General features: G+C 46.0%; 2 protein-coding genes across 13 annotated transcripts in view; one reads left to right on the top strand and one right to left on the bottom strand.

Annotated features, from left to right (window-relative positions):
- Positions 1-24,616, top strand: part of LOC6615908 (uncharacterized protein CG43867) — an 83,958-nt gene that overhangs the window by 1,628 nt on the left and 57,714 nt on the right. For 4 of the 11 annotated variants that reach the window (XM_032725035.1, XM_032725027.1, XM_032725032.1 and 1 more), the window contains exons 2-3: positions 11,346-12,183; positions 12,336-12,428. In XM_032725035.1, the coding sequence (XP_032580926.1) occupies positions 11,359-12,183; positions 12,336-12,428 (918 nt within the window). In that variant the 5' untranslated portion in view covers positions 11,346-11,358. Of the gene's footprint in view, positions 1-11,345; positions 12,184-12,335; positions 12,429-23,057; positions 23,898-24,616 lie in introns of those variants that run through there. The other 7 variants (XM_032725028.1, XM_032725033.1, XM_032725031.1 and 4 more) reach the window with 3 other exon arrangements.
- Positions 10,489-11,156, bottom strand: LOC116802040 (protein hunchback). 2 transcript variants are annotated; one of them, XM_032725048.1, is made up of 2 exons: positions 11,119-11,146; positions 10,489-11,051 (listed from the first exon to the last, which is right to left on the bottom strand). In XM_032725048.1, the coding sequence occupies exon 2, from the start codon at positions 11,033-11,035 to the stop codon at positions 10,601-10,603; it is 435 nt and encodes a 144-aa protein (XP_032580939.1). In that variant the 5' UTR covers positions 11,036-11,051; positions 11,119-11,146; the 3' UTR covers positions 10,489-10,600. The 2 variants fall into 2 exon arrangements, with proteins under 2 accessions (XP_032580939.1, XP_032580938.1); XM_032725047.1 differs by having other exon boundaries at positions 10,491-11,038; positions 11,119-11,156.

Below are 24,616 nucleotides of genomic sequence, written 5' to 3'. Positions count from 1 at the left end.
CATAGTGGAGGGTATAGTCCGCAGATTATACAATCGCAATCTCAATGACAATATTCCTTAGCTGAAAACATGTGATTTCCTTTTTCAACGAGTGTCTGCCGTTCCTGGGAAATTTTCCACTGCGCTCGGAGTCCTTTTCTTGCATTTTCCTTGTCCCGGGTACAAGTAAACTTCGCCATTCAAAGTGCATTTACCGCTGGCGCCCCCAGTGGACCCGTCTTTCCCCGCCTTTCCGGTTTTCCGCCCCCTGTGGGCTCTATGGGTTGCTGCCAACACGTGGATACGTGACTGTGTCGGTTTTCCTGCCGTTTTCACCTACAATGTCCCTACATTAGCCCACTTCCTCCGCCGCCTGCTGCTGCTGTTTTTGTCCCCAGGAGTTTTCGGTATTGTTTTGCTCAATGCGCCCGCTGTGCGCTCCTTGCTCCCTGGAAAAACACTTCAACACTTCCTTGTGGATCCTCCTATTTCTCGGTCCCAATTTGCAGCTTTCGCCAGGAAAAGGCCAAATTCGAAATTGGAAATTTGCAGCGAATAATTGGTTTTGTTTCCTATTGTTCTTCGGTTCCTCGGTCTGTCGCTTGTTTTCGTGAAAATAAGTGTGCAAATCCTGCCAGTTTTCTCACGATATGGGTCAAATTTGGGACTCTCGGAGGAGCAGGGAAAATGCGACGGACAGACCAAACCGTATGCACTTGTACCAAAAGCTCGGGCTCGAGTGAAAGAACTTTTTACACTTCTGCGCGGCTCCTGCTGAATGCAAACCTCAAATAGCAATTCCATGGACAGAGCACGCACGCAACATAAACATAACTTGGACACTCACTAGCAAAAAATGCAGAGACTGTGGCAGAAACACAGCAAAAATTTAGAAAATGGCAAAAGTGCAACTAAAGCGGGTAATACGCTTCAAACAAATCGAGGAAACGGAAGTTAATTGAAAAACAACTTCTGTGTGTTTTCGATTTGGTAATGTTCAATATAACTTTACTCTTTTGAATGCATGTGCTGCCTATTTATGTAACTTAGCTTCTTTAACTCGTTTCATAACTTACGAGAAAGGCAGTAAGTGTTCGATGCGGAAGGGTATCAGGAAGTAGCTCGAGAATATGAAAAGTGCGGCAAAAAGCAGCTCAAGACGATTTCATTTTTGTTTTTCGCTGCCCACTTTCCTTGTCCTCTTGGTCTTGCTCTTGCTCTGGCTATATGCCGGGCCAGACGTGGCCGGAAACTTTAATAAAAACATGTCAAGAGCACTTTTCCCCCCACTTTGCCACCGCAAAACACAACAACTGCACACTGCACGCTCCCAAAACTGAACTGAAAATAGAAAGACAACAACACTAGCCACCTACGACCGCAGTTGGCAGTCGTTCAGTGGTTGTTTTTAGACTTGACCAAGTTTATTGCCTGCCATATGCAATTGCCGTAGATTATTTTGGTGCTCTGCCGGGGACATCGCCCCTTTCTGCGCCCATTGAGTGCACAGATTTGCCACGCCCGCCAGCAACCCTGCAACCCTGCAACCCGCCCCCACAAAAATGGCTAGCCGGCGAAACCGAAACCAAGGCTCGCTGCACCTTGCACCGAAAGAAATCACCAAGTAGCTAGCGGACCGTTTTCCTAACCAACATATCGTTCTACGATAAGATATAGAAACCTTGCAGTTCGAGTTTTCTCACCGTGTGCCTGCAGGATGTGACTGCGACTTGAGGGGTGCTTGGCAAACGGGGCGGCTACGTGATGTTGCCTCACTTGGCCAATTTTGGTCAGCTCATACATTCAGCCAGGCCCAAGTGCTCCGCGGCACGGAACTCTTGAGTTTGGAGCAATTTGCAGGGAGCTTCGGGGAGTTCGCAGTGGGGATATATTGTAGATATCGTTGGGAGCAGGGCTACAGAGCTGTAGCCTTATCCTTGTTGGCTTCTAGTGAGCTGCGCTGGTTTTGTGTTTGGAAACCACAAGCGGAATTAAAGTCGCCAGTCCGTGCATTTATTTTCTCCACTTCTATGTCGTAAGATCACATCACTAATAAGTTAATGTTGATTAATTTCCAGCCAAACCTCGTCCAAAGCATGTGCGTAGCTACGGATGGTGGTTAAGTGCTCATGAAACTATTGGCTCAAAACCGTTTCTGACCCTCCTCGTAATCAGTCATTCATTGGCATTCCCCCTAATCGAAGTGCTTTGCTAACTGCCCCAATGAGTCCTTAGAGCGCCTAACTGCGATTGCCACTGGCGCTCACACGTGGCACGCTCACCTCACGTCCTCCGGCGAAGCGGAGCCAGTTTTCCAAAAACTGTTGTACATTTAATTAAATATTTATACACGAAAAGGTAAACGTGCCAGAAGGTTCGGGGGATATAGACAGTCACGGATACGATACGGCTACGAATACGGCCGGTACGCTTACGTTTACGGCGCAGACGGAGCAGACGGAGCAGACTCGTAACCGTGGCAAACATTTTACGATACATCGTCGCTGTCGACGTCGACATCGGTTTTTGCATAATTGATTAAATGACTGGCCGTATAACGCGGGCAGACGGGCGGGCTCCAAAAGCCGGCGGAGTAAATGGGAAGTTACGGCGGAAAGAAATCAAGCAGCTGCCTGAGACACGGAGATGTGAGTGGTGGCGAGGATGTTGATGGCGGGGGGAAAAGGATGTTAGTTATGGTGTTGGTAAATGTTGTGATTATTGGCCAAATGAAAAATGCAGGCAATGGTTCTGCCAATTGGCCACATCGCCTGTGGTATGGCTTTGGGTTTCTCTCTGAAATGAAAGTATCTGTAGTTGGTGACCTTGGCATCGACGTAAACGAATGGAATGGAAAGTGAAATTTCATGAGCTATTCACGAATACATCTTGTGCTTCTTGTGCTTAGATCTTTGCATCGCCGATTTGGGGGTATATATATAAATTTTTTCAGCCGAGCTTCGTTCAAATCTACGGAAAATCACCTATAGGTTTGGTTTCATTTGTCTGGGTCGTTTTTCTTGTGGAGCACTTTGTTTGTTTGTTTTCATTAATGGTCTCGATTTGGCATTTGAACTTTGAACCTTTTGTCAAAGGCAAAATCGCCCTCTTGCCGTTTCCCGCCCCTCCATATATGCACCCCACTCCATCCGTTTTGCCCCGGTTTCCCCCATTTACCCATTTTCCGGCCATATGCTAATGGCTCGTGCTGGCATGTGTGTGTGTTTTTGTGTGTATTTGTGTGTGTCAAGTGTGTATCCTTTCGGCGTAGCGAGTGCATTTTCTTGTCAACGCTGACATTTCCTGCACTTCGGCCTTGTTTTTCCAACCTCTGCCTCCTTTGACACCCCCACCCACTGAACTCCCCCTCCTCGTTTTTCTCATGTCGCTTCTCGTTTAATGAGCATTTCCCTTTTGTTTTCCGTGATGATAAAAGCCAGGAATTATGATTGCTCCACATTCGTGGCTTGTCAGTCGGATTTTGTCGCCAACTCCTGACAATGCACGAAAAAACCTAAGGCCACATTAGTATTTTGGATAAAAAGATATGTTATATTTAATTTGTAGAAAAAACGAAAGGTACTGATTAGGTAACACTTTAAAATGTTATCAGAAATCACCCTTGAAGTAAAGTCGAAATAGATCTTAGTTCTGGCGAAATGAAAAATTTGTTTCAGTGCCTAGCGACATACATACACACATACAAATAAAGTTGCTGTGGAAGTGGGTTGAAAAGGATTCTGAGTGGGTGGGTGGCGTTATAAAATGTAGCTGCAAGTGAGCTCACAGCTGTATTAATGTACATATATGTACGTCCTCATTTCTCTTTCTTTTGCAACAGCTTTACATGGCATTTGCGATTCGAACGTTGAATGAGGAACGGCATTTAGTTGAACAGCAGGAATTAGTGAATTTTCATAAATGATAATCTGTGCGATACAAACGATGTCGCTCTCGTCTGGCTAGAAGAATTCAAAGTAATCCACAAATAGCAGATATTTCGTGCTGACACCGCAAGAACAACAAGGTCAGGGTCGTCGTTGCCATCCCCACATTTCGACAGTCTTGGCCGTCTGTTTTCCCTCTCCTATCGGCAATTAAGATGTCCCGCGCCCACAGTTTAACTGGTACCACCCCCCCCCAAGCTTTTCCAACGCCGCTCTCATTTTTCTCATTTTGTGAGGGACCAGCCGCCAAGCGCAAAGTGATTCCCATTCTTGTTTAATCGATGGCGTCAATTGCACTCCACTTGAGTCGCTGGCGTTTTTATGGCAGCCCCACCCACTTGCACCCCCACCCCTTCCTTCTTAAAACAATTGCATGCTATTTTTACATTTTTACAAACAAAAAGAGTGGCACATTGCGAGAAGAGCGCATATGAAAATGAAAAAATGAAATAAATTTGCAATAATTCCTTATTGATTCGGCCGCAAGTCGTTAAAATATTTCGTGCGTTGCCAGGCAGAAAAGTGAGTGCACTACTCAATATCATGAGTCGGCAAAATACAGTAGAACATCGATGTGCTCGATTTTCTTTGGCCCCTGCTATTAGAATATTTCGCACGATGCTCCTATTGAAAAACACATACAGCTACTGATGCACTGGGCAGGCTTCACTGTAATGGACGGAGTGAAATGTGAGTGAAATGCTGAGCTCTGTTAACGGTTAACAGCTGACGCTCTCCCATAGTGTAACTGCTGAGAGTAACTGAGAGCAAAGAGAGTTACACTTACATTATTCTCACAAAAAACGAGAATTTTGAGCCGATGTTTTGGCTCTGCAGCAGCTGTTGTGGAAATTTTTCTTGCAGTACGTTGACTTTTTCAACTGTTGTTATTTTTCGCATTATTGCCATTATTGTTGTTTCTCCTGTTGTTTGCTATCCGCAGTTGTCGCAGTGTTATTTTATTGTCGTCGTTATTATGGATTTTCAACTTGGCCCCCCCTCCCCCTCTTCCCATCCGTACATTTTCTTCATATTTGTGCACATTTGTTCATAAGCATATGCCCATGAGACAAAATCACAGCGATGCAAAATCGAGTCCGTCTCTCCATATCTCGTTGTTTATTTATAGTTCTTTTGCATAGATATCACTTATTGCTCATGTCTGTTGTTCTTGCTGCATTTTAATTAAGATATCTTCCCTTCATGACGCATCATCATTGTGCACCCCCATTCCAAAGATCCTACGAGCTGTCACTCAATGTATGTTAATATGTATGTAATTGAAGTGGGGTGGGGTGGCGAAGGGAATGTGAGGCTCACGATTAGCACAATCGATTTCAATTGGATGTGGATCTGGAGTTGGGTCTCGGAAATGGTCATGCCGCATAAAGTTGCAGCATTTATACTCCAAAACATTCCGCCCTTAATCGCAACTCCGATCGTTGCCAAACACCTCCAGTCTGCAAATTCGTCAGGTTCGGTGGTAATTGGCTTTAATTAAATGCAAGTCGTAAAGTCAACTGAGTGAGGCTCTCCCCCCTGACTGCTGCCCCGCCCACCACCCCCCAGCCTGGCGAATTTAATTAAAGCGAATGCGAATCATAAATATTGCACACGGAAACCAGCGCAGCCAATTGTCAAACACTCGTAACTTCGCTGGCAACGCTTTTGGACTGCTGCGAGCAGCGACCCAAGTGAACGGAAACCTAACGGACGCCAAGCTCAACCGAATTCCCGTGAATGTAGGTCAGTGCGGTGTGGAAGGGAACTACTCTGCTCTGCTGAGCACCTGAGTCGGACTTAGGTCTTAATCCCTCGAAATCGTTTGTCGTTTTTACACCTTTTAGTGGGGCTATGCCCGACACTGGGATGAGCTGGAGCAGTATCTCTTGTTGAAGTGGTAGATCGAAATGGACGTGGACCCTTCTGCTGCTGCAGCTGCTCAGGTATTTGTGGCCATTGCAATTGCGGGTGTCGACAAGCGTCTAGATTGCCAGCGTGTTTCCACCCATTTGGAGCGGCAGAGACAGAGCAAACTGGTCCGCGCGAAGGTCGAAGTGGTTCGTTCTGCTGGGCTTTCTGCTTCTGTTTTCGCCTCTGATGCCTGAGAATGCTGAGCTGATTCTTATTCTTATTCTGATCGTGATTCTGATTGTGGGTTCTCTAAAACGGCCAACAACGGTCATGCTTCTTAATTAGCTGCTTATTTTTTGACAGTTTTTGTTTGCTGCTGGTTGTTGTAATGGTTGTTTTGTCGGTCTCATTAGAAGCAACATGTTGTTGTTCTTGCTGCTCGCATGAAGTTTTCGGAGTGGCGGGTGGCGAACCGGTTTGTTTTTCTTCTTTTATTTCCATTTTTATTCGGTTTTTTATAGTTGGTGGGATTGTTTTTGTTTCTGTGCCCGTCTGTCTTGACGGTTAGTATGTGGTATAGAGTTTGTCCAACAGCTAACGGTTTGTTTGGGGAGTCGGAATGTTTTAGTTTTGGTGTTACAGCACAAAGTTATAGTTTGGCCCGCTTTAAGCCGCAATTCGGTTGAAATTTTCGGTGAGCTATATAGTATTATATATATATAGTATTTTTGAAATCGATCGATAGACCCACTCATTCGATACACATATGACACATGAAGTTGGGCAATATTGTCTGATTACAAACATAATGTAGAACTAGAAATGTTCTTGGTATGGATAGATTGCAAGAAGAACTCAGCGATAGTGCCATTACTACTTCCAGCTCATCTGGGCGTACACCCTCGCACTCGCACAGTTGTAAGGAAGCGTAATGTATGGGCGAAGATATATCTAGTTGATCTAGACCCAAAGTCGTTAGTCGCCAGTCGGTGCTTTGTTGTAAGTTTCTTTGCTTGTCACGTAGGTCATGGAGGTGCAGCCCTGACCCCCCTGACCCTCCGACACCCGACCCCAACCACCGCAGCTCCCCCCCCCCACAAGTGCTTACCAACTAGCATAAACAACAACTGCAGAATGACAACCGTTTTACAAGGAGAAACCGCAGACAACGAGCAACAGAAAGAGGAGGAAAGACGACCGACGCACCCAAGAGTTAAGGCCCTCGACTCACACTTGTCGGCAATATATAGGAGTATAGCATATATGCGGCACTTGTGTGTGGACTGGGCCCGCAGTTGCACGGCTTGTCTGGGTCCATAGCCCCCACCCCTCTAGAGCCCCCTGGAGCCCCTCTCAGTACTCCCTTTCGGAGTTACTGTGGCAGAGACCAATTAAAATGCGCGACATCACATGTGCGCGAGCATTTATTATAAATTTTTCGTTGGAATTGAGTGAAAAATAGTTGAAAGAAAGAGCGAAAAGAAAGCAAAGGGAAAAATGAATGCGGGAGTGGTTATAAAAAGAGAAAATAGCAGGGCCAATGTGTGGAAGTGGGTAATACCCTGGGTTAGGTGCTCGGAAATTATGTGTGGGGAAACGGGGCAAATATTTGCATACTTCACGGAGGAAGCACATGCAGTGTGACCGAAGCACATATCATTTTCGCAGTGTGACCAACAGCAGCTCGGAATGCAGCGCTGAGCCACCACAGAGCCATTAAATTGCATTCCGGAGCTTGAAACTTGGTTCCCAGCAGTAACTTCCGCTGTTAATGCAGCAAAGTGAAAAACGAAATAATACGAGTAACAAAGAAACAGCAGGGAAGTGTGTCGGAGTAAACTTGTGGAAAGGTGCGGCGTTACTGTGTCTGCTTATCCTGCCACACCAGTTATTTGTTAGCTCACACCATCACTGAGCTTTCCTCGTTACCCACATGCATTGACAATGTTTTTCAAATTGACGACGCATTACACAGTGCATGGGCAAGGGGGCTCAATGGGTGGTGGAGAGGGGTGGTCCTTGGAGGAGGGTTGTAAAATTATTGTCATGCGAACGATGCAGCCGTGTTTATTAAATTTTTCAAGTGCCCCAACAAAGTGCAGTGCAGTGGGGCCCCACGCTACAAAAATGGTCGGCGGTGTGGAGGATGTGTTGTCATGCTGTGAAATTATTTTGGACTCGATGGGTGTCGGTGTGGTACGTTTGAAATTTTATGTTGTATTAATTTTACAACTTTACATGCTGCAGACAGGCTGCATTGCGCGGTGTATCATAAAAGTTGTTCGATGAAATTGAGCTTAACAGCTCAGCCGAACTATCCACACATTTACCACTCCTAAACGAATCTGCGTAAAGTCCATTATGTAACGTGTCCATTATGTCGTGTCAACAGGATACAAGTAATGAAACTATTTAAAAGGAGATGCGCGCTTGTTTTGCTTAGAAATTTGTGAGAGGCAGCTCAGTTTTGCTTGCAGTGCTGAAAATACATAAATACATTGTCTAATATTTGGCAAAGCTCCGAGTGGCAACTGAAACTGAAACTGGAAAACTACGTACGAACCGGAACTGCAGTACTGGGAAACCCCAAGAAGGGGAGCTTAACTATCGTCTGGGGTTTTTAGAAATTTGTTTTGCTTCGCTCTGTGTTTGTGGCAGCCCCTTTGCCTCCGCCGCTCTGCACTTCATTGGAGCCGTGAACAAGTTTTGCCAACTATTTGAGTGAGTTTTCCATTCCATGTCGCCATTCTTATATTCGGGCTCCCACGTATTCCTCCATTAGGGAGCTAAGCTAAGAGCAAGCGTAAGACAATGCAGTTGGATTTGCCATTCTTGCAAACCCAAACACCCAACCCCCAAGAAAATCCTTTCGCCCGGGGGCGAAACAGTGCACTGCTGCACTTAGCCAAGTTTAGTTAACCCAAAGCTGAGGCGGAGTGTCGGTATCCGACAGTTGTTCAACTGTATCTGAGTTGCAGTATCCGCAGTATCCGCATCCCCAGGCCCTTTCCATTTCCGTTTGCCGTTCATGTGTTGGCCAAGTTCGTAGTAAGCCGAGTGGTAAACAAAGATATATACTAGCATGCTACCAGTTTGTCAGTTTACGAGTTACCATATGTGTATGCAAAACAAGCTTTGCTAAGCCGCTTACGCTTATGACTTTCAGGCCTGCCAATCTGACCGAGCTTCAGTTCCCGGGCTAATGCCGTGTAATGGGTTCGTTAAACCCGCCGAAATGGCAGTTCTATTATGACGTACAGTCACGCACACGCAGTGTTGCTAAACTTTCTTAAAAACTTCTGTTTCGCACATGCAGTTTTCATTCCAAATCTTCGGTTAACCTGTGTGACCATGTGGTTAATCCACATTGTAAAGTAATAAATCGATGTGCATGCATATATATACATCTTACATACCGAGTTCCGAAACTTGGATTTGCGAAATCCACTTGGATGCACCATGATAATCATGCACTTCGGTTCAACCTGCCGCCCTGTTGTCGCATTTCACTGGCTAATCGGGTGGCTTGTGGATACTTCCGGCTCCCTTGAAGCGTAAGGTTCCGGAGGAGCCTGTAGCAATGTTGCCAATTTTCACAAAGCCTGAGCAAATTAGAAACAATTTGGTACTGAGTGCACTTAAAATCGAGAGCTACAAGGAGGAATGAAGTGGCCCAAAGTGGAGAGCAGGACACATTTTGTCAAATCAAAAACTGAATTTGAATTTCAATCAACTCGAATTAAATCAAAATTTGCAAAATGAAGTGAGCGCACACACACAGGGAGCTACACATGTACTTCTCCTTCATGCAGAAGAAAGTACGGTGCCCTGCTCAAAATTGGAAAATAATTCTTATGAATGTGTCTGGTTTGGGTCGTGGGTTCTGCGTCCTGCTTCCGGCGTCCTGCGTGCGCCCTTCGACCACAGCCACAGCTCCAGAGATTTGGCAAAGGAGTTGCAGCAATGGAAATGGACTTCGGACCGGAGAGCTTGCAAGCAAAGGCTTTTAGCCACAAAAATTCACAGCAAAGAAAGTGCCCGAATGCTGCAAAGGAGCAGAGGGGAAGACAGAGGGAAAGGAAAAGCTGGAAAAGCCATCAGCCAGCAGTCCACGGACCACAAAAGATGAAAGGGACGGCACTCCTGCTGCAACTCCAGAATGTCAAGTCTGCTGTCTATAATTTAGTGGCATATTCAATTGCCAACTGCCCTTTTCCATGGACCTTTGTCCCGTTGATTAGACATTGCGCACACGTAGTGGCGATTGATGCCCCAGATTCGCGCACCTGTTGGCCAGTTTTCTCCAGTTTCGTGCTCTCCACCGTCAACCGTCCAGTGTCCAGTGTCCAGTGCCCACTTTCCACTTTTCCGTCTGCCGGTGTCACTCGTTCTCGTTCTGCTCCATCGATTTTCCCTCACTTTTTCATCTGCTCTCGCATTGATTTCCTCGCTTGGGCACGTAGATAGGTGTAAATGTTGACTGGGATCTGGTAATGCCCAAACCGATTGCCAGATTGGCGGGTTGATGGATAGCGCGCCATTGTTTGTGCAATGTTTGGAACGGGCACTAGTATTCGGTTATCAATTTTGTTGCGATCAAAAAGGGAGCTCTGTGTAATTAAATAAGAGGTTTGGCCCCACAAGAGCTGTAATCCGTATGTTTACTTATTGGTTTTGTAATAATTTAAAATGTGTATACATTTTTATTTGAATTAAGAATTTTCGATTTCATGGTATTATCGGTTGAAGAATCTAAAGGATACAACTTCGATCAAGTGCACGGTTTGCTGGGGGATTTTGTTGGCGAGAAGGGGAACCCATCACGAGCCCCATCCGAAGAGCCGCTGTAAGATGCCGCGTCTGTTCTCAGAGGCGCCGACTGCCGCCGATGCGGTTCGCGAGGTGGCCAGATTTTCAGCGGCATTGCGGGTCTCCGACGAACTGTTACCGGTCGGGGTCACCACTGTCGGCGTGGTTGTACGGCGATCGGGCAGGGGTCGAGCAAGGGGGGCAGCTGGAATCGAAGCGGCCACGGCTGCGGCCAAGGCCAGAGTGTCCTCCGACGGATGCGAGGCCAGCGGCGTGGCGGTGGGTGGGTTCAAATTGGTAGCTGCCACCGGTGCAGGTGTTAGCTGGGTTTGCATCTGCGTCTGCTGCGGCTGCTGCTGCTGCTGATGCGAATTTTGCTGCGACTGCCGGTGCTGGTGTCCTTTTCCCTTGGACTTATTGCCACCGCTCGATTTGGGATTTGCCATTGTCTGGGGGATGGTACTTTTTTAGATATCATAATTGAACTTACAAAAATAAGAGAAAATTTGAGAAAAATTGGGAAACTAACGTAGGATTCCAAAGGTTTGTGTAGGAAGGTGTCTGTGGAACAACTGAACAAAAGGGGGTAGCAATGGATATGACATTCCGACTCCAGGCACACTTGATCTGGAAAATTTCAAACGCATTCGGCATGGGATGGAAGCCAGTGCTATACGTTGGACTTCGTCTATTTATCTATGCAGAATCGAATGCAAAACCACTAATAAAACCATAATTTACCATCTGCACTTCCAGCCACACCGCGTCAATGTCTGACGAAGTGCCTTTGGGTCGCCTATCGCAAATCTTCGATACGCTAACCAACCTTCAGCAGCAGCAGCACTTGCGTGCCCAGGAGCAGCTGCATCCGCAGCAGCATCCGCACTCGCAGCTACAGCCGGAGCCGCAACAGTCGTCTGCGGAGATCCGAAGGAGATCAGCCTCGTCATCGCCATCGCCTTCGGCCAGTGCCTCTGCCTCGACATCAGGGCGGGCCACGCCTTCTCTGGGTGTGGCCAGCCCTCTTAACTCATTGCAATACTACAGCCACGCCCATAACTATTTGCTACGGCCGCAGGAAGTTGCCGGCAGCGGCTACCTGCACACCTTTCCCTCGCCCTTTTACCACCACCAAGTCCACCACCTGCAACAGCACAGCCAGCCGCCCTCGCTGCCGACCCAATTGGGCGCGGCACGTGGATCACAATCGCAGCAGGGATCTCCGCTTTTGGCCAAGAGAGCCACCTCCTTCAGTGGCCAAATACCACTGGCTCAGGGACGTTTCACTGCCGGCGGAACTGCAGCAGCAAGTGGAGCCACTGGACTCCCTGCATCCACACCGAATAGTCCCAGGCTCTTGCCCCGTCGAGCACCACGCCCACCGCCTATTCCGGCCAAGCCGAATCAGGTGAAGGCGGACCAGCAGTCGAAGGATGCGCAGGCTCGGAACTCGACTACCACGACGGTTCAGTCCACCGTGAATCCCGTGCTGGCAGCTCTCGATGCGCCGGATGCTCCATGGCCGCACTTTTCTACGCTCACCGAACATCTGGACGTTCACCAGGTGAACAACTATGGCCAGGCGTTGCCGCAGGTGAGTTTGAATAACCAATTGTGCTGATTCCGATTGCGTAAAGTGCTCAAGTTAGCACATTTGAGCATGTGCTCGTCTATGTCGACACCCATTGTTTCAGCTCAGCCCTCTGTTGTAGCCTAAATGACATCGCTTCCTTTCCTTCTCAACAGATCAATTGGCAGGAGCGGTGTCTGGAGCTGCAACTGGAGCTGCACAGGTCCAAGAATCAGGCGGGTCGTATACGCGACATGCTGCGAGAAAAGGTGAGTAAACAGAAATGGGGTAGCGCGATTTCGGGATGTCGAGATGTCGAGGGCCAAACAGCCCCAAAGTGGGTCGCTGGGGATGTCTAATGATTAGCCCAAATGAGTTAATAAGTAAAAAGCAACACAGACACACACGAACATTAATTACCGAGGGGCTGGGGAGGTGACACTCTCACATCTTCTGCTTAATTATGATTTATGAGAGAGCCACGGCTAAAACATTTTTACGACGACCCTCGCAATTACCATCCGCACACACACACATCGGAGCTTTCATCGAGTGGCCAGAACATTTTCCACCCGCTTTCCTAGAGATAGTGCAGCTGTTTTCCCGGCACATGTTGATGCGGAAGAGGGAAACCCAGCAGCTCGTGGTCCTTGCTCATTATTAGCCTAATTAAGTCATTAGGCATTTGGCCAAGAGCCGTCTGCTCGACTGATGCGAAAACTATATGAATTATGTGTTATGTATTAGTCAGATGTGAACTAACTCTCCTGGAAATGCGCAGTTGGGGTGAAGTATTGCTTTCCTCTCAGCCCGACATAACCGTTTGCTTGAATGATTGTTGGTCCATGAATAATGCAGGAAACGCTATTCTCGTGACCTCCGCATCTTGCGGTGGCATCATAGGGTTAAATCAGGGTGTTTTGTCTGTCATTAGATTCCTTCTCCATTGACACAAAACCCTCAGTTCAGCAAAACATTAAGTTTCATCCAATAGCTTAACAGCGATCAATGAACTTCCAATTCAAAACACACAAATTCGAGCATGGGCTATGCACCATTTGGGAGCCAAAATGTATACTCGATTGTTATTATTAAAATAATTCTGTTTGGCTCTTCAATATTTAATTGCCGGACTCCGAGCATTCGAAACAGCAGCAAAAGGTCAACAAAAAAATTTACCAAATATGGCAAAGTATGGCAAAAAGTGCGCTATGAATATTTCATTCCTGTTTTATGCATTTGCCATTTGCCAGTTGCCATTTCCCATTTGAAATTTTGCTTGGTCGCCCGAGCTTCGGCTTCTTTCTTTGTCCTCCTCCCTTTTTGGTTGACTTTTCAACTTTTTGCCAGCTGCAATTCAAGTGCATCATAAATTTTAAATAAGTTGCACTAAACTTGCAATGGTCCGGACACAACTCTCCTGCCTTTCGACTCCTTTCTCGACTTCCGCGCATCAAAAATGCCAAAGCAAGCGCCTTTAAATATCTTTCGCTCCATCTCCCAATTCCAAGTTGACCTTTTTTGGGCCTGAAGAGCGGAAGTATTCCTAAGATCTTCGGTTCTCGAAAAAATCTGGTGTATTCCAAAATAGTTGGCCCACTTCTCAGCCTAAGCGGAGAATAATGATGAGTTAACCAATAAATATACATAGTAAGCAATGAGTCCGTCTTTTGATAAAAATCATTTGAAACGGGTCATTAAAATGTTTACTGTTCGAGCTTGTAAAATGCAAATTTTCGGTGCGGCAAAGATGAAGTTTTGGCTTCTTGTTCTTTTGGCATCTCCTTGGCTGCGTAATGTAAAGCTCAAAGTCGGCTCCTTCTTCAGGAGCCAGGATGCAGAAAGAAGAGCCAAAAACAAGGAGAAGCGTTATCAGAAGAGACGTTAAGCTCAAACCACAAAATTTCAGCTGGACAGGAGAACGAGAACTGGATAGAGAATAGAAGAGAGGAGAGGAGAAGGTCCTCCGACTTTGGCAACAATGTGCAGGACGTTGAAATTATGGCCAAGCATATTGCAACATTCTTGTTGGACAATAAAATTCAAGTTTATTACCAAGCCATCGGACACCAACAACAAGCGGCCGAAGTAAACAAATGGCTCGAAGTGAAAGGCCAATAAGGGTCTGGGCCAACCGGCACTGTTGCCAAATTTCAGCTTAACAAATATTGGCAAATAAACTTTGCTCGAAGGGAGGGAGGGGCGTCGTGAGGGACGCCGAGATGGAAAGCGCTCCTTGCCAATTTTCGGGCATGGAAAGTGACGTATATACGTATTGATTTTAGACCTATTTAACAATTGAAAGTTGTAAGTAATACAATAATATCAAAACAATCGTTCCGTTTGCCATTGGCCAAGCAGCGAGAACTTGATTTGGAAGTGGTTCAAGGCCTTTCAGTCAGTCACTCGATCGCATTAAGTGGCTATATCCCACTTCCGCATTTGTGGCTTTCTCTGCTCACTTTGCTATGCATTTTTGTTTGCCAATTTCCGGGGCTCCCGAGAAAGGGGTTTGCTCTTCCGCTGGGAAAACGGCCATGGCGGCCATAAATCTGCGTGAGCCGCTGGCCATGATTGCACATTGGATGGCCGTCAAACGGCAAACACGAACGCCAAAAGTGCCCACATTAGAGTGCCGCCATAAGCTGCCACTGTTTGCCCGACGTGCCACGCCCCCTAGCCCCCAGCATCCCCCCCCCTGTCACTGTTTCGGCGTGTTTGCGAAGCGCGTTAACGCGTTGAAAGCGGCGCTTAGAGGGAAATGACCGGTCGCCTTGTCATCCATTTCAATTTCGGTTGCCAAATGCAAAATCGCAAAAAGTAGTCAACCCTAAACGCGCAGATCGAAGTTGGTTATACTCTTGTTAAGGAAAATTGTATAAAAACAAACAAAAAAGAAAGCGTTGGTGTTCAGGACCTAATGATTGGAGATCATAAAGTAGAGAGGCATTTCCTCCGACATAAAATTGTTGGTGGCAAACTGCCAGGGGAAGTCAAGGAACCTGCTCTTTTTTAAAGCTCCCGCAAATGAGAAACGCTGACAAAAGTTGGCTCCCATTGTCGATCCATGTGGAACGCACCTCCCACCTCTCACCCACCACGCAGATACAAGCACCGATGCAAATGGACGGCAACTGTCAGGATGGTGGCACTTCCTGGGAACAATGAAACATCCGGCAGATATTTCAGTCTCAGTTTCAGTTATATCGGAGCATACATATACGTACACAACGAGAAAATCCGATACAATTGGTACAACGGAAATGAATTTAAGTGGTTCCGTCGTTTTCGCGTCACATGGCACTTGTGTAATTAGCCTACATTGTGTAGATAAAATATATATTATAATATATAGAAATAGTTTGCTCGAAACGTATAAAAAAGTACACATGCGTCTTTTTGTTACAAAATAATACGTTTTTATATCAGAACATTCAAAATAATGGTCGAAATATGGAATGCCATACCTCGATGAGCTCGTATTAAAATTCCCAATGGATCTGTGTTCACAAATTTGAATTTTTTTTTGATAATTTTTTTTGAAAATTTTCATGATGTTGAAAAAAAGGCGAAATATGACCCAAAAATTAATTTCCCCAAATCCTTCAAAAAGTGAAAGTGATTGTTAGCACTGGTAAATAGCTTCTCAAAAAAGGTATTCTTTCATCTATATGACAATTTTTACCGAAGTTATGAAGAAAATTCCGCTTGTAGGTATTAGATTTTTGGCAAAAGCCGTTTTTCCGAATTTCGCTCATCAAATAATCATTTTTTGCCACAACTTTAAAAATAATTGCCTAATTTTGGAATGCCATATCCCGTTGAGCTCGTAATTAAATTTCAAATTAAACTGTGTTTAAACATGGGAATTTTATTTTTGGTCGTTTTTTTGCCAATTTTGATGATGTTACCCCTTACAAAAAATGTGAAAATTTGGCCAAAAATTAATTTCACAAAATCTGTTAGAAAGTTATAGGGATGGTTAGTATTGGTAAAAAGGACCATAAAATGGTAACTGTTTTTACTGTGTGACCATTTTTAGTTTAGTTATACCCAAAAGCCCATCCAAAATATTGAATTTTTGAATAGAATCTTTTTCCAAAGTAATACAATAGATAGAAAATGTTGTTGAACGTGCCTTTGTGATGCTCTTGGAATTTAGTAAATTCCTTAAATTATAGAACTTTTTGAGTCGTTGACAAGGGGTTACCCCGCCCTTATCCTTTTTATCCCTTTTATCGATCCCCCAGAGGAGGATGCCAAATGCTTTGCCTTCGTGTTTAATTAAAATTTTTGACAACTTCGTGCCTCGGCATAAATTGGGCATCGATGCGATGCGATAGAGAACTGCCCAAAGGCTCAAAGACGGGGGTCCAACTTGGTCCAACTATTTGAGCAATTAGAAGAGGAATCCCAACCCCTTTGGGCCACGTCAATTAGTGAAGAAAAAATGAGATGCGTCTGTGGGTGGGTGTGAGTGTGGGTGGTAGGCTTCGTCGAGTTTTTCCTGCGCTGGACTGGAGATTCAAATTGTGTTCTAGTCATGTGCATAGGGCCGAATGGAAACGCACATCGACTGTGGTCCTCAAAACGAATGGCCACCATTCGCCTAATAAATGAGGCATTCCCCTCCAGAACGACTCTTCTGTCCTGGCCACGCCCATTACTTGAATGGGGCGGACCACCATGGACGCCGACGAGGACAAGGCACAAGAAATCGCTTTCTAAAAAGTTTTTCTGTTTGGGGCAATTTCTTTTCGCTCTTTTTTTGGCGGGGGGAGAAGGAAAGGCTGTCGCGACAAACTCATTTTGTGTATGCAGCACACATGTTGGCTACGCTCGTTTATTCATTTGAATTATTCCCAAAAGCGCATTTAATTTTAATTATGCGTGACAATGCCTCATACGCTCTCATTGCCGCCAAGATTACAGGCTGCTGACGGCGAGGACTATAGTTGGGTTCCTTTTCGCCACGTTTTAACGTTCCTGGGCTTAAATATGCAGAAAAATATGCTGCCAGATGAGGAAAGGCACTGCACGATTGGCGGACTTAAAATGTATCCTTCTAATGTCGCTGCCGTTTGTTTTAAACTCTGTGGTGAAATTCCAGTTTTGCACTCTTACTTTTCGGACTCTAATCTCAGCTATAAACGTGATAACAACGACTTCTTCAACGAATTTTGATTCGTATTTTGAGTAGTTATGGAACTTGAATTTATTTCCGGCTTTAAAGACTTTCATAAACAACATGCAAAAGGCAAAATATGTGCCACCCTCGACAACAATGAAATCAACGAGCAAAACAAGGCAAAAAGCTGAAACAATGCGAAAAAACAGGCCGGAAAGTGAAGGGACTAGGCAGTCAGGATGCGATTTGGGGCAGGCACAAAAAATCAAATAAATATTTTAGCTTGGAAACATTTTCCAGCATTTTCCCCACTCTTTGCTTCTGATATGTATATACATATGAACAATAAATATATGGTATGTACATATGTATTTAACAAGCTTCAAATGCCGAGCAACTAAAAGGGAGTGGGAAAAGAGTCACAATTTGAATGTGGGACATGCTCGGCGGGCAGATGGACATAAAAGTGCAAGGATGAATCGAAATGGATAAGCCACTAGGATAGTGACATCCGTGGTAATGGGCATCGAAATGCCGGAGAGGTCAATGCAATACAAAACAACATAGTTGAGTGTATAAAAAGAGAATTATGAGTTTTTTCTTCAAAGTCCTGAAGTAGTAAATAATTGTACGAGTATATGGAAACTATTTATGCTTGCTCGCTTTTCTGTTTTTTATGTCTTTTTATTCAGCTCTCATTCTCTTCCTTTGGCTAAAATACTGGGCTAAGCTCTGGTCATATATTGTTTGTAAGTTTGTTATCGTGCAACGCATAACTCTGGCTTATGTACATATATACACACGGTTGCACAACAAATGAAATGGAACCCTCAAAGTAATGCCAAATAATTATTTTAAGCGGATTTGCAAGACGGTCAAAAGAGGGGGGATTGTTCACGGGAAAATTTATGACAAGAGTGCAAAGTGCGGGCTGACAATGAAACAATAGAGATGCCAAAAACTAAAAAATGTCAAAGGCAGCTTGACGAAGTAATCATCTATTGATCTCGAACTATTTACAAATGGATAAATAAATCGAAATTTGAAATCTATTTTCCGATAACTTCTATGTTTGTTTTACGATGTCTCGGATACTTCGATACTCCGCTGATCCACATTAGGAGCCGTATCCAGGGGAATCGGATGTAGTGAAATTGTTGTGGAGCGCAAAAGCAGGGGTAAGAGGGCAATAAAATATATGTATGTGTGCATGGGATTAAAAAGGGTTTTAGCCAGTGGTTCCCTCTGTTTTTCCTGCTGTGCACTGTTGTTGGGCTTTGGCCAACAATAACAGGAGTTTGTCCTTCCCATCGCCTCCCCAAAACAGGCGACAAACATTCACTTAACAAGGCCAGCACGGTGTGTGTGGATTTTGGGGTTCCAAGGCATTCTGCCTGCGGGGTATGTTCAGTATGTGATGAAAGCCAAACAATCGCCGCCAACTGAGGGGGGTAATTCAAAAGTGTCGCGAGATGTCATTCCGCACTCACTCATCGTATTAGTCTGCGATGTGTGTGTTTTTGGGGCACCTTTGTTGGACTTCCGCCCCATAATTCACCTTCTCCGAAATCCAAGATTGATCCAAGATTCATCTGCAATGCTTTCATTAAGCATTGCCTCCAAACTAAAGAAAGCACTGAGTGGGGAATCATCCATTGCCTTTTCGTAACATTCACACATAAATATTTATTTGCCAAGTCGTCTGTGCGCAGCTTGAATCCTTAGCCTTTGGATGTCGTTACCTTACCGAATTCAGTTTACACAAATCTATCGAGCTTGTGGGCCTGACATGTTAAGCGTTCGGACTTAATTGCTCAACAAGTTGGCTTCCTGCTGAGTTGAAGCCACAAATGTTGTAAGGAAAAGATTTTAAGCGAAGGGCATTTTTGCATTCCATTCGGTTGCTGTTCTGTGCTTCTCTGCGTGTGATTGCGTTTTTGCTACCTGGCAGGATATTTCCCAAATTGACAGCAGTTAAGGAGCAGACTGTGGTCCTGACTTAAAGCTAGCATTCTGCTTCTAAATCTATAGAATTATAAGCCTTCATTAAGTCCAGCACATTTGCATTGTGGCTCGGCATCGGCGATCCCAAATCCCACATCCCACGATCCTGGCGGGATTCATTTCCTTCTGCCATTCCGCTTTCCGCGGAAAAAAGGTCAGCCGAAAATCAATAGCGACAACTAATGCCCCCTGCCACAAACGCCGCCCGTGGTGGTGAGGGGGCTTTCTTTGGTTTGATGTTGACATGTTGTCGTCATCATCATCGCTCGCTGACGACGACGACGTTTAATTTAAAATTCAAATGCAAACATGTTTGGCAACGCGAACCGTGAACGAGGAGCGTAGGCGCGCAGGGCGGGCAAAATCCGGAGGGTCGCGGAAGTGGAACAGCCGAGCAGTTCCCCTCGGCCGGAGTCATTAAAATTCGCAGGCGGCCAAAACATGTGGCCAACTTGGTTTCTTGGCCGCTTTAAGGGAACGAGAGTGCCGCCTCGTTTTTGCTCCATCTTCCTTTTCTTGTGTGTGTGTGTTTTTGTTGGCTTTAATGTACACAATCAGAGCAGGAAAGTATGCTACAGGATGGCGGGCAGCTCCTGACGACGCGGAGTATTTCCTGAGCGGCGGGAGCAGTCAGCAGGCCCGAAGCGCCGAACCCACCATGACAGCAAGAGGGAAAGTCCTCGCGCCGAGAAATAATGGGAAATTCTGCCCCCGACTGTTTGGCGCTCGAAATGAAGTTGGTTTGTGGTCCACAGAAAGCATTACATACCATGTAGCATTCAACTACGTTGCAAACTTATGCTGGTACTAAGTGGACTCCCAATGATAAATCGGGTTTAATTCGTTGTATATTTTTACAGCCCCAATGATACTGTTCCTTCGCTCGAATGTTTGCCCAAGAACGCACGCTCGTCGTTCGAAAAAGTCCCACCTGAAGGACCTTGGTCCTTCGAACAGATTTTCCCACTCGGGAAATTGGCGAAAGTTACCACTCGCAAGCGAACGAACTCCCCGCGCGGACACACACACATGCGCATTCCCCGCCAGCTGTTCGGCAGAGCGCGAGTGTGTGTGTGCGGTTGTGGCTGTGTAGGTCGGTAAATCACATCCATACATCCGTGGCATGGCACACGGCAATCAGTTTGTCTTTGGCTGCGTAACGCGTTGCGTGGTCCGTGCCGCAGGTCCTGCACTTTCGCTTCCGCTTTCCGGGTTCCGTCGTCCGCTGTGCGTGCAAAGTTAAATCGGTTGCACTGCGATTTTTTGTTTTTTTTTTCCAGTCAAATTAGCTGGTCAGTGAATCAAATACCTGCAAAATTGTTGCATTCTCTCTAGTTTGGTTCATACAAATCTAAAATGTTGACGGAAAGAATAACAGAATAACATCAAATGGTCTCTTATTTCGACATCACCCTTGTTTGTTTATTTTGAATTATTTTTATTTTATATTATGTTCGGCCTATCCTGTGACAGAATTTCTCCTTTCGAAGCTGTGAAATTGGAACTCAGATTGGGTTTCGTTACTCGTGGTTGGAGCCATTGGATTTTACCCGTAAATATGCTGAGATCTGCTTTCAGTTGCTGTCCCAAGTTACTCCCGTTCAGTGTTCTATTCGCTTGTGAAATCTGAGTGAAATGTATATCTAATTGTAATTGAACCTAATCAAATTTGTTCACTGCTTTCAAACGCTTTATGCTAATACTTTTCGCTACGAGCGTATCATTCATGCTGATGTGCTGATTTGAAATATAATTTCGTGTTTATATTATACTATTCGAACAAAAGTCCAGATTGCTTCAATAGAAAAATCAGAAAATGAAATTCGAACTTGAACCGAAATTCAATCAAATGGCTGGCCAGTACTGCCAGTGCCCCTTTTGCCACCTGCCTTGGGCGCCTGGAGGACCTTTTCTGTTGCACAGGCTTTAAATTTCAAGCTCGTGTCATTATTAAATGCCTAGGTGTTCTGGTGTGCGTGTGCCGGGGCAATTGCAAGCCTCCTGTCTGCCACCCACTTATGCACACAGAGGGCATACTATATGTATGTATATTATCTCCAGTGAATTATGGCCTGCCTGGCCATATAGATTCCAAAACGGCTTGTCCTTACAAGAACTGCCACATGTCTGGAAGCAGAGCGGAGGAGCGACTGGCCCATATGAGCCGCCCACTGGTGGTCGCCTCCGACTCCCTCTGCTCCCTAGTATTATACCCCCTTTTCGACCAGTGTATGTATCATCATCATCGTGCAGCTTGTGTGTGTGTGTGTGTGTGGCACACATTGTTAAATGGACGATACAAAACTTCAGACACCAGTAGTCCGGCAACAAGAGCCCACACACATACACACTTGTGCACTGAGGACATGTCCTGGCCAGGACACCCTGCCAAAACCCCTTGGAAACCAGCGCTCCCTTCATCCCAAATCGCCCTTACATGGCGACTCTTTTGCTGCTGTTGCTTCTGATGCTGTTGCATCGCATTTCTCCGGCAAACTTCACTTAAAATGTGATCTCTGCTGCCAGATACACAAAGAAAAATTTCGAAACCGTCAAAGTTAAAAGTTTGCATAGTACTTTTGGCTGGCTTTCATTTTTCTTCAGCATATAGCACAAAATGTCTGACAGCTCCCAATAAAGTTAATGCAAATAAACTTCATGGCCAACATCTTTTTCTGACCGTTTGTCCGCCCTGGGACCCCTTAATACAGCTTTAAATCATGGCAAAGTCTGGCGCATAATCGAAATAGGTTTAGCCACTAATTAGCCGAGCTTCAGATGGAACCCCCCCCCCATCAACTTCCCTTCGCCGCGCCCCTCTTAATTCGAACTTCACAATCTGTCTCTGCTCCATCTGCCCCCTTCCCGATGGGGGAGAGCCCCCATCCATCTCCATCACTCCCCCTTCACGGAAAATTTATCGATGGCCGGACAGCATTAGCCCCATCGATGGGGTTGGGGGCGTTGGAAATTGAGTTATTTATGCTCTGGAATTGATTGCTGCTTGTTGTAAATTGCCAACGCGTCCAACGTCTGGCTCAAGTCAAGCGTGTGTGAAGTCCTGCTCCGCTTCCGAGTCCAGTTGCTTGCCGTTGGTCCACCGATTTTGTTTTGAGGAAATTCTAAATGCCCCATCATTTATTTATCAGCGCAAACATACACAAGTACTTGTGCAGATGAGCTGGTTTTAATAACAGTTGGTGTTCAGATATTTAGTTTTTTGTTATCGTTGCTTTTGTGTGTTTTCTTTTGTTATCTCATTTCAAAATGTTTTCATTTAATTAGAGCCTAAAGGCAAGGAAGCTACTGCTTGGGCGATACTTTCATTTGGAACTCACCAGAGATCCAATTGCGAAATCGATTTGGCCGTACAAAGTACCAACTCTGGCTCTTTTTTATTCGTCTGGTGGTGACCGGTCGTGTCTGGTGCCGGGAATCAGATTTAATTTATTTATACTTTTGATGGCGATTTCCGTTCGATTCGGATTTCGATTTAGTCCCATCAAATGGCAAATGACAACAATCTGTTTCTGCGGTTAATGTCCGCCCGCGCCTTAACCCTTTCCCGCCCGCCACTGACCAACTCTTAACCCCTGGGGGCCATTAATCATGTGGGGACGCCTACGAGTATGCAGCCTGCAATTAAAAAACAAACAATTGGCGATGGCAACATAAATTTGCATGCCAGACGCGACGAGAGAGAGTGCAACTGCAGCAATTCTTTTGCCACTTGCAGCAGCAGGTTAAAGTGCGATTATCGAGTGTTTAATGTGTGGCACAAACTATGCAATGGACGGCTGCCTCGTGTGACCAGCATGACCAGCATGACCCGCCAGCGGTGAATAGGAATATTCATATGAATATAGAACAACGAACTCCAGCTGATAATTGCGAAGTGGACCCGATGGATGCCACTGGGTCCACCAAACTTCCACACTTGCCCAAGCAACGAGAGGCGGCAGATCGTCCCGTTTCCGGATCGGGCGGAGGATCCTCCTCGTTGACTTTGTCTGGTGCTGTCACCACCAGCATGGAGGTCACCGTTAGCACCACTACCACCACCACCATTATCGAATCCTCCAGTTCGACGAACACCACCCTCGAGAAGAACTCCCCCAGTCCAGCTGGGGGCTCATGTTCGTCGGGCAGCGGATCCTTATCGCCGGCCTACTTGCAGCACCACCTGCACCACCATGGATCACCGCTGCACCACCTGCAGCTGCACCACCACACCGCGCCACCTTCGCCCTTGGCAGCGGTACGCAGTGCCCAAATGGGTTCGTCGGTGGCCAATGGAGCGGGTCCGGCGGCCTCCTGTCTGGCAGTTTGTTGCTCCCCCGGCAGTTCACATCATCATTTGGGCCACGTGGGACACTTGGCCACTGGCCACCCGCTGCCCCACCAATTGCCCCATCCATCGCTCTACCCGCTAATGGCCGCCGCCCAGCTGGGCTATGCCGGCTCCAGCGGACCCAGTTCGCTGGTCAACTCGCCCGCCTTGGGCAGACGGAAGCGATACACCAGCAACTCTTCCAACTGCTCCAGTCAATTCAACAACAACTACGCCGGCCTGGACGTGGATTCGCTGGACGACATGTTGAGAAAGGTGAGCTGAGGAGCTTAAATCTGCATACTCCTTTAAGATGTGGTAATGAAAAATATGAATGATTAGAAGATTAATCTTGGGGTTTACTTTAACTTTAAGTTGGGAGTTGTTTTAGTTGCTTTAAGAATGGACAGGCCTACCCATTGGGCAAATAGGCTCGGACCATGAATTCCTTCCACAGCCACAAAATCAACGCTCCGCTTTTTTTGGGTGGAGAGAGTGTTTAGGCTCCTAGTTCCCCGTCGCTTAACTTTGTGGTTTTCTTGAAGTTTCATTGTTCCGGGCAGTTCTTCAAGGGTTTCCCGCCCCTTTTGCAACTTCCTTACTCCGTTTTTCCGGCTGTCTGTCTTCGTTTTCTTTGGCTTTTTGTTTGCCCTTGTCTGCTTCGGCTGTCCGTCCGACTGTCTACTGTCCCTCCGGTTCGTTTGTTCGTTTGTTGGTCTGTCTGCTCCGCCTGTCGCAAAGCCATAAATCTTGAGCCTAGTCCGCAAACACAGCGTGCGGTCTTCCTTTTCGGATCCTGTATTCTGCGCCCCTGCTCCTGCCCCGAAATGTATGCAAAGCTTTTTGCTTTATGGGACTTCCCCCATAAATAAAATAAATATGCGACAAGTTTGGCCGGCCGCATGCGAACAATTTAAATTGTAATGTGCCCCCAAAACCGAGAAAGAAAATGGCAATAGAAAATGCCAATGCAAATGCTCCATATACATAGTTCC

The sequence above is a fragment of the Drosophila sechellia genome, chromosome X, assembly GCF_004382195.2.
Source record: "Drosophila sechellia strain sech25 chromosome X, ASM438219v1, whole genome shotgun sequence".
NCBI classification, from domain to species: domain Eukaryota; kingdom Metazoa; phylum Arthropoda; class Insecta; order Diptera; family Drosophilidae; genus Drosophila; species Drosophila sechellia.
The sequence above is the reverse complement of the archived record's forward strand: the minus strand, read 5'-3'. Positions and strand labels throughout refer to the sequence as shown.

Coding starts and splice junctions, on each gene's coding strand:
- LOC116802040 (XM_032725047.1), bottom strand. CDS start 11,035: ATGGCAAATCCCAAATCGAGCGGTGGCAATAAGTCCAAGGGAAAAGGA.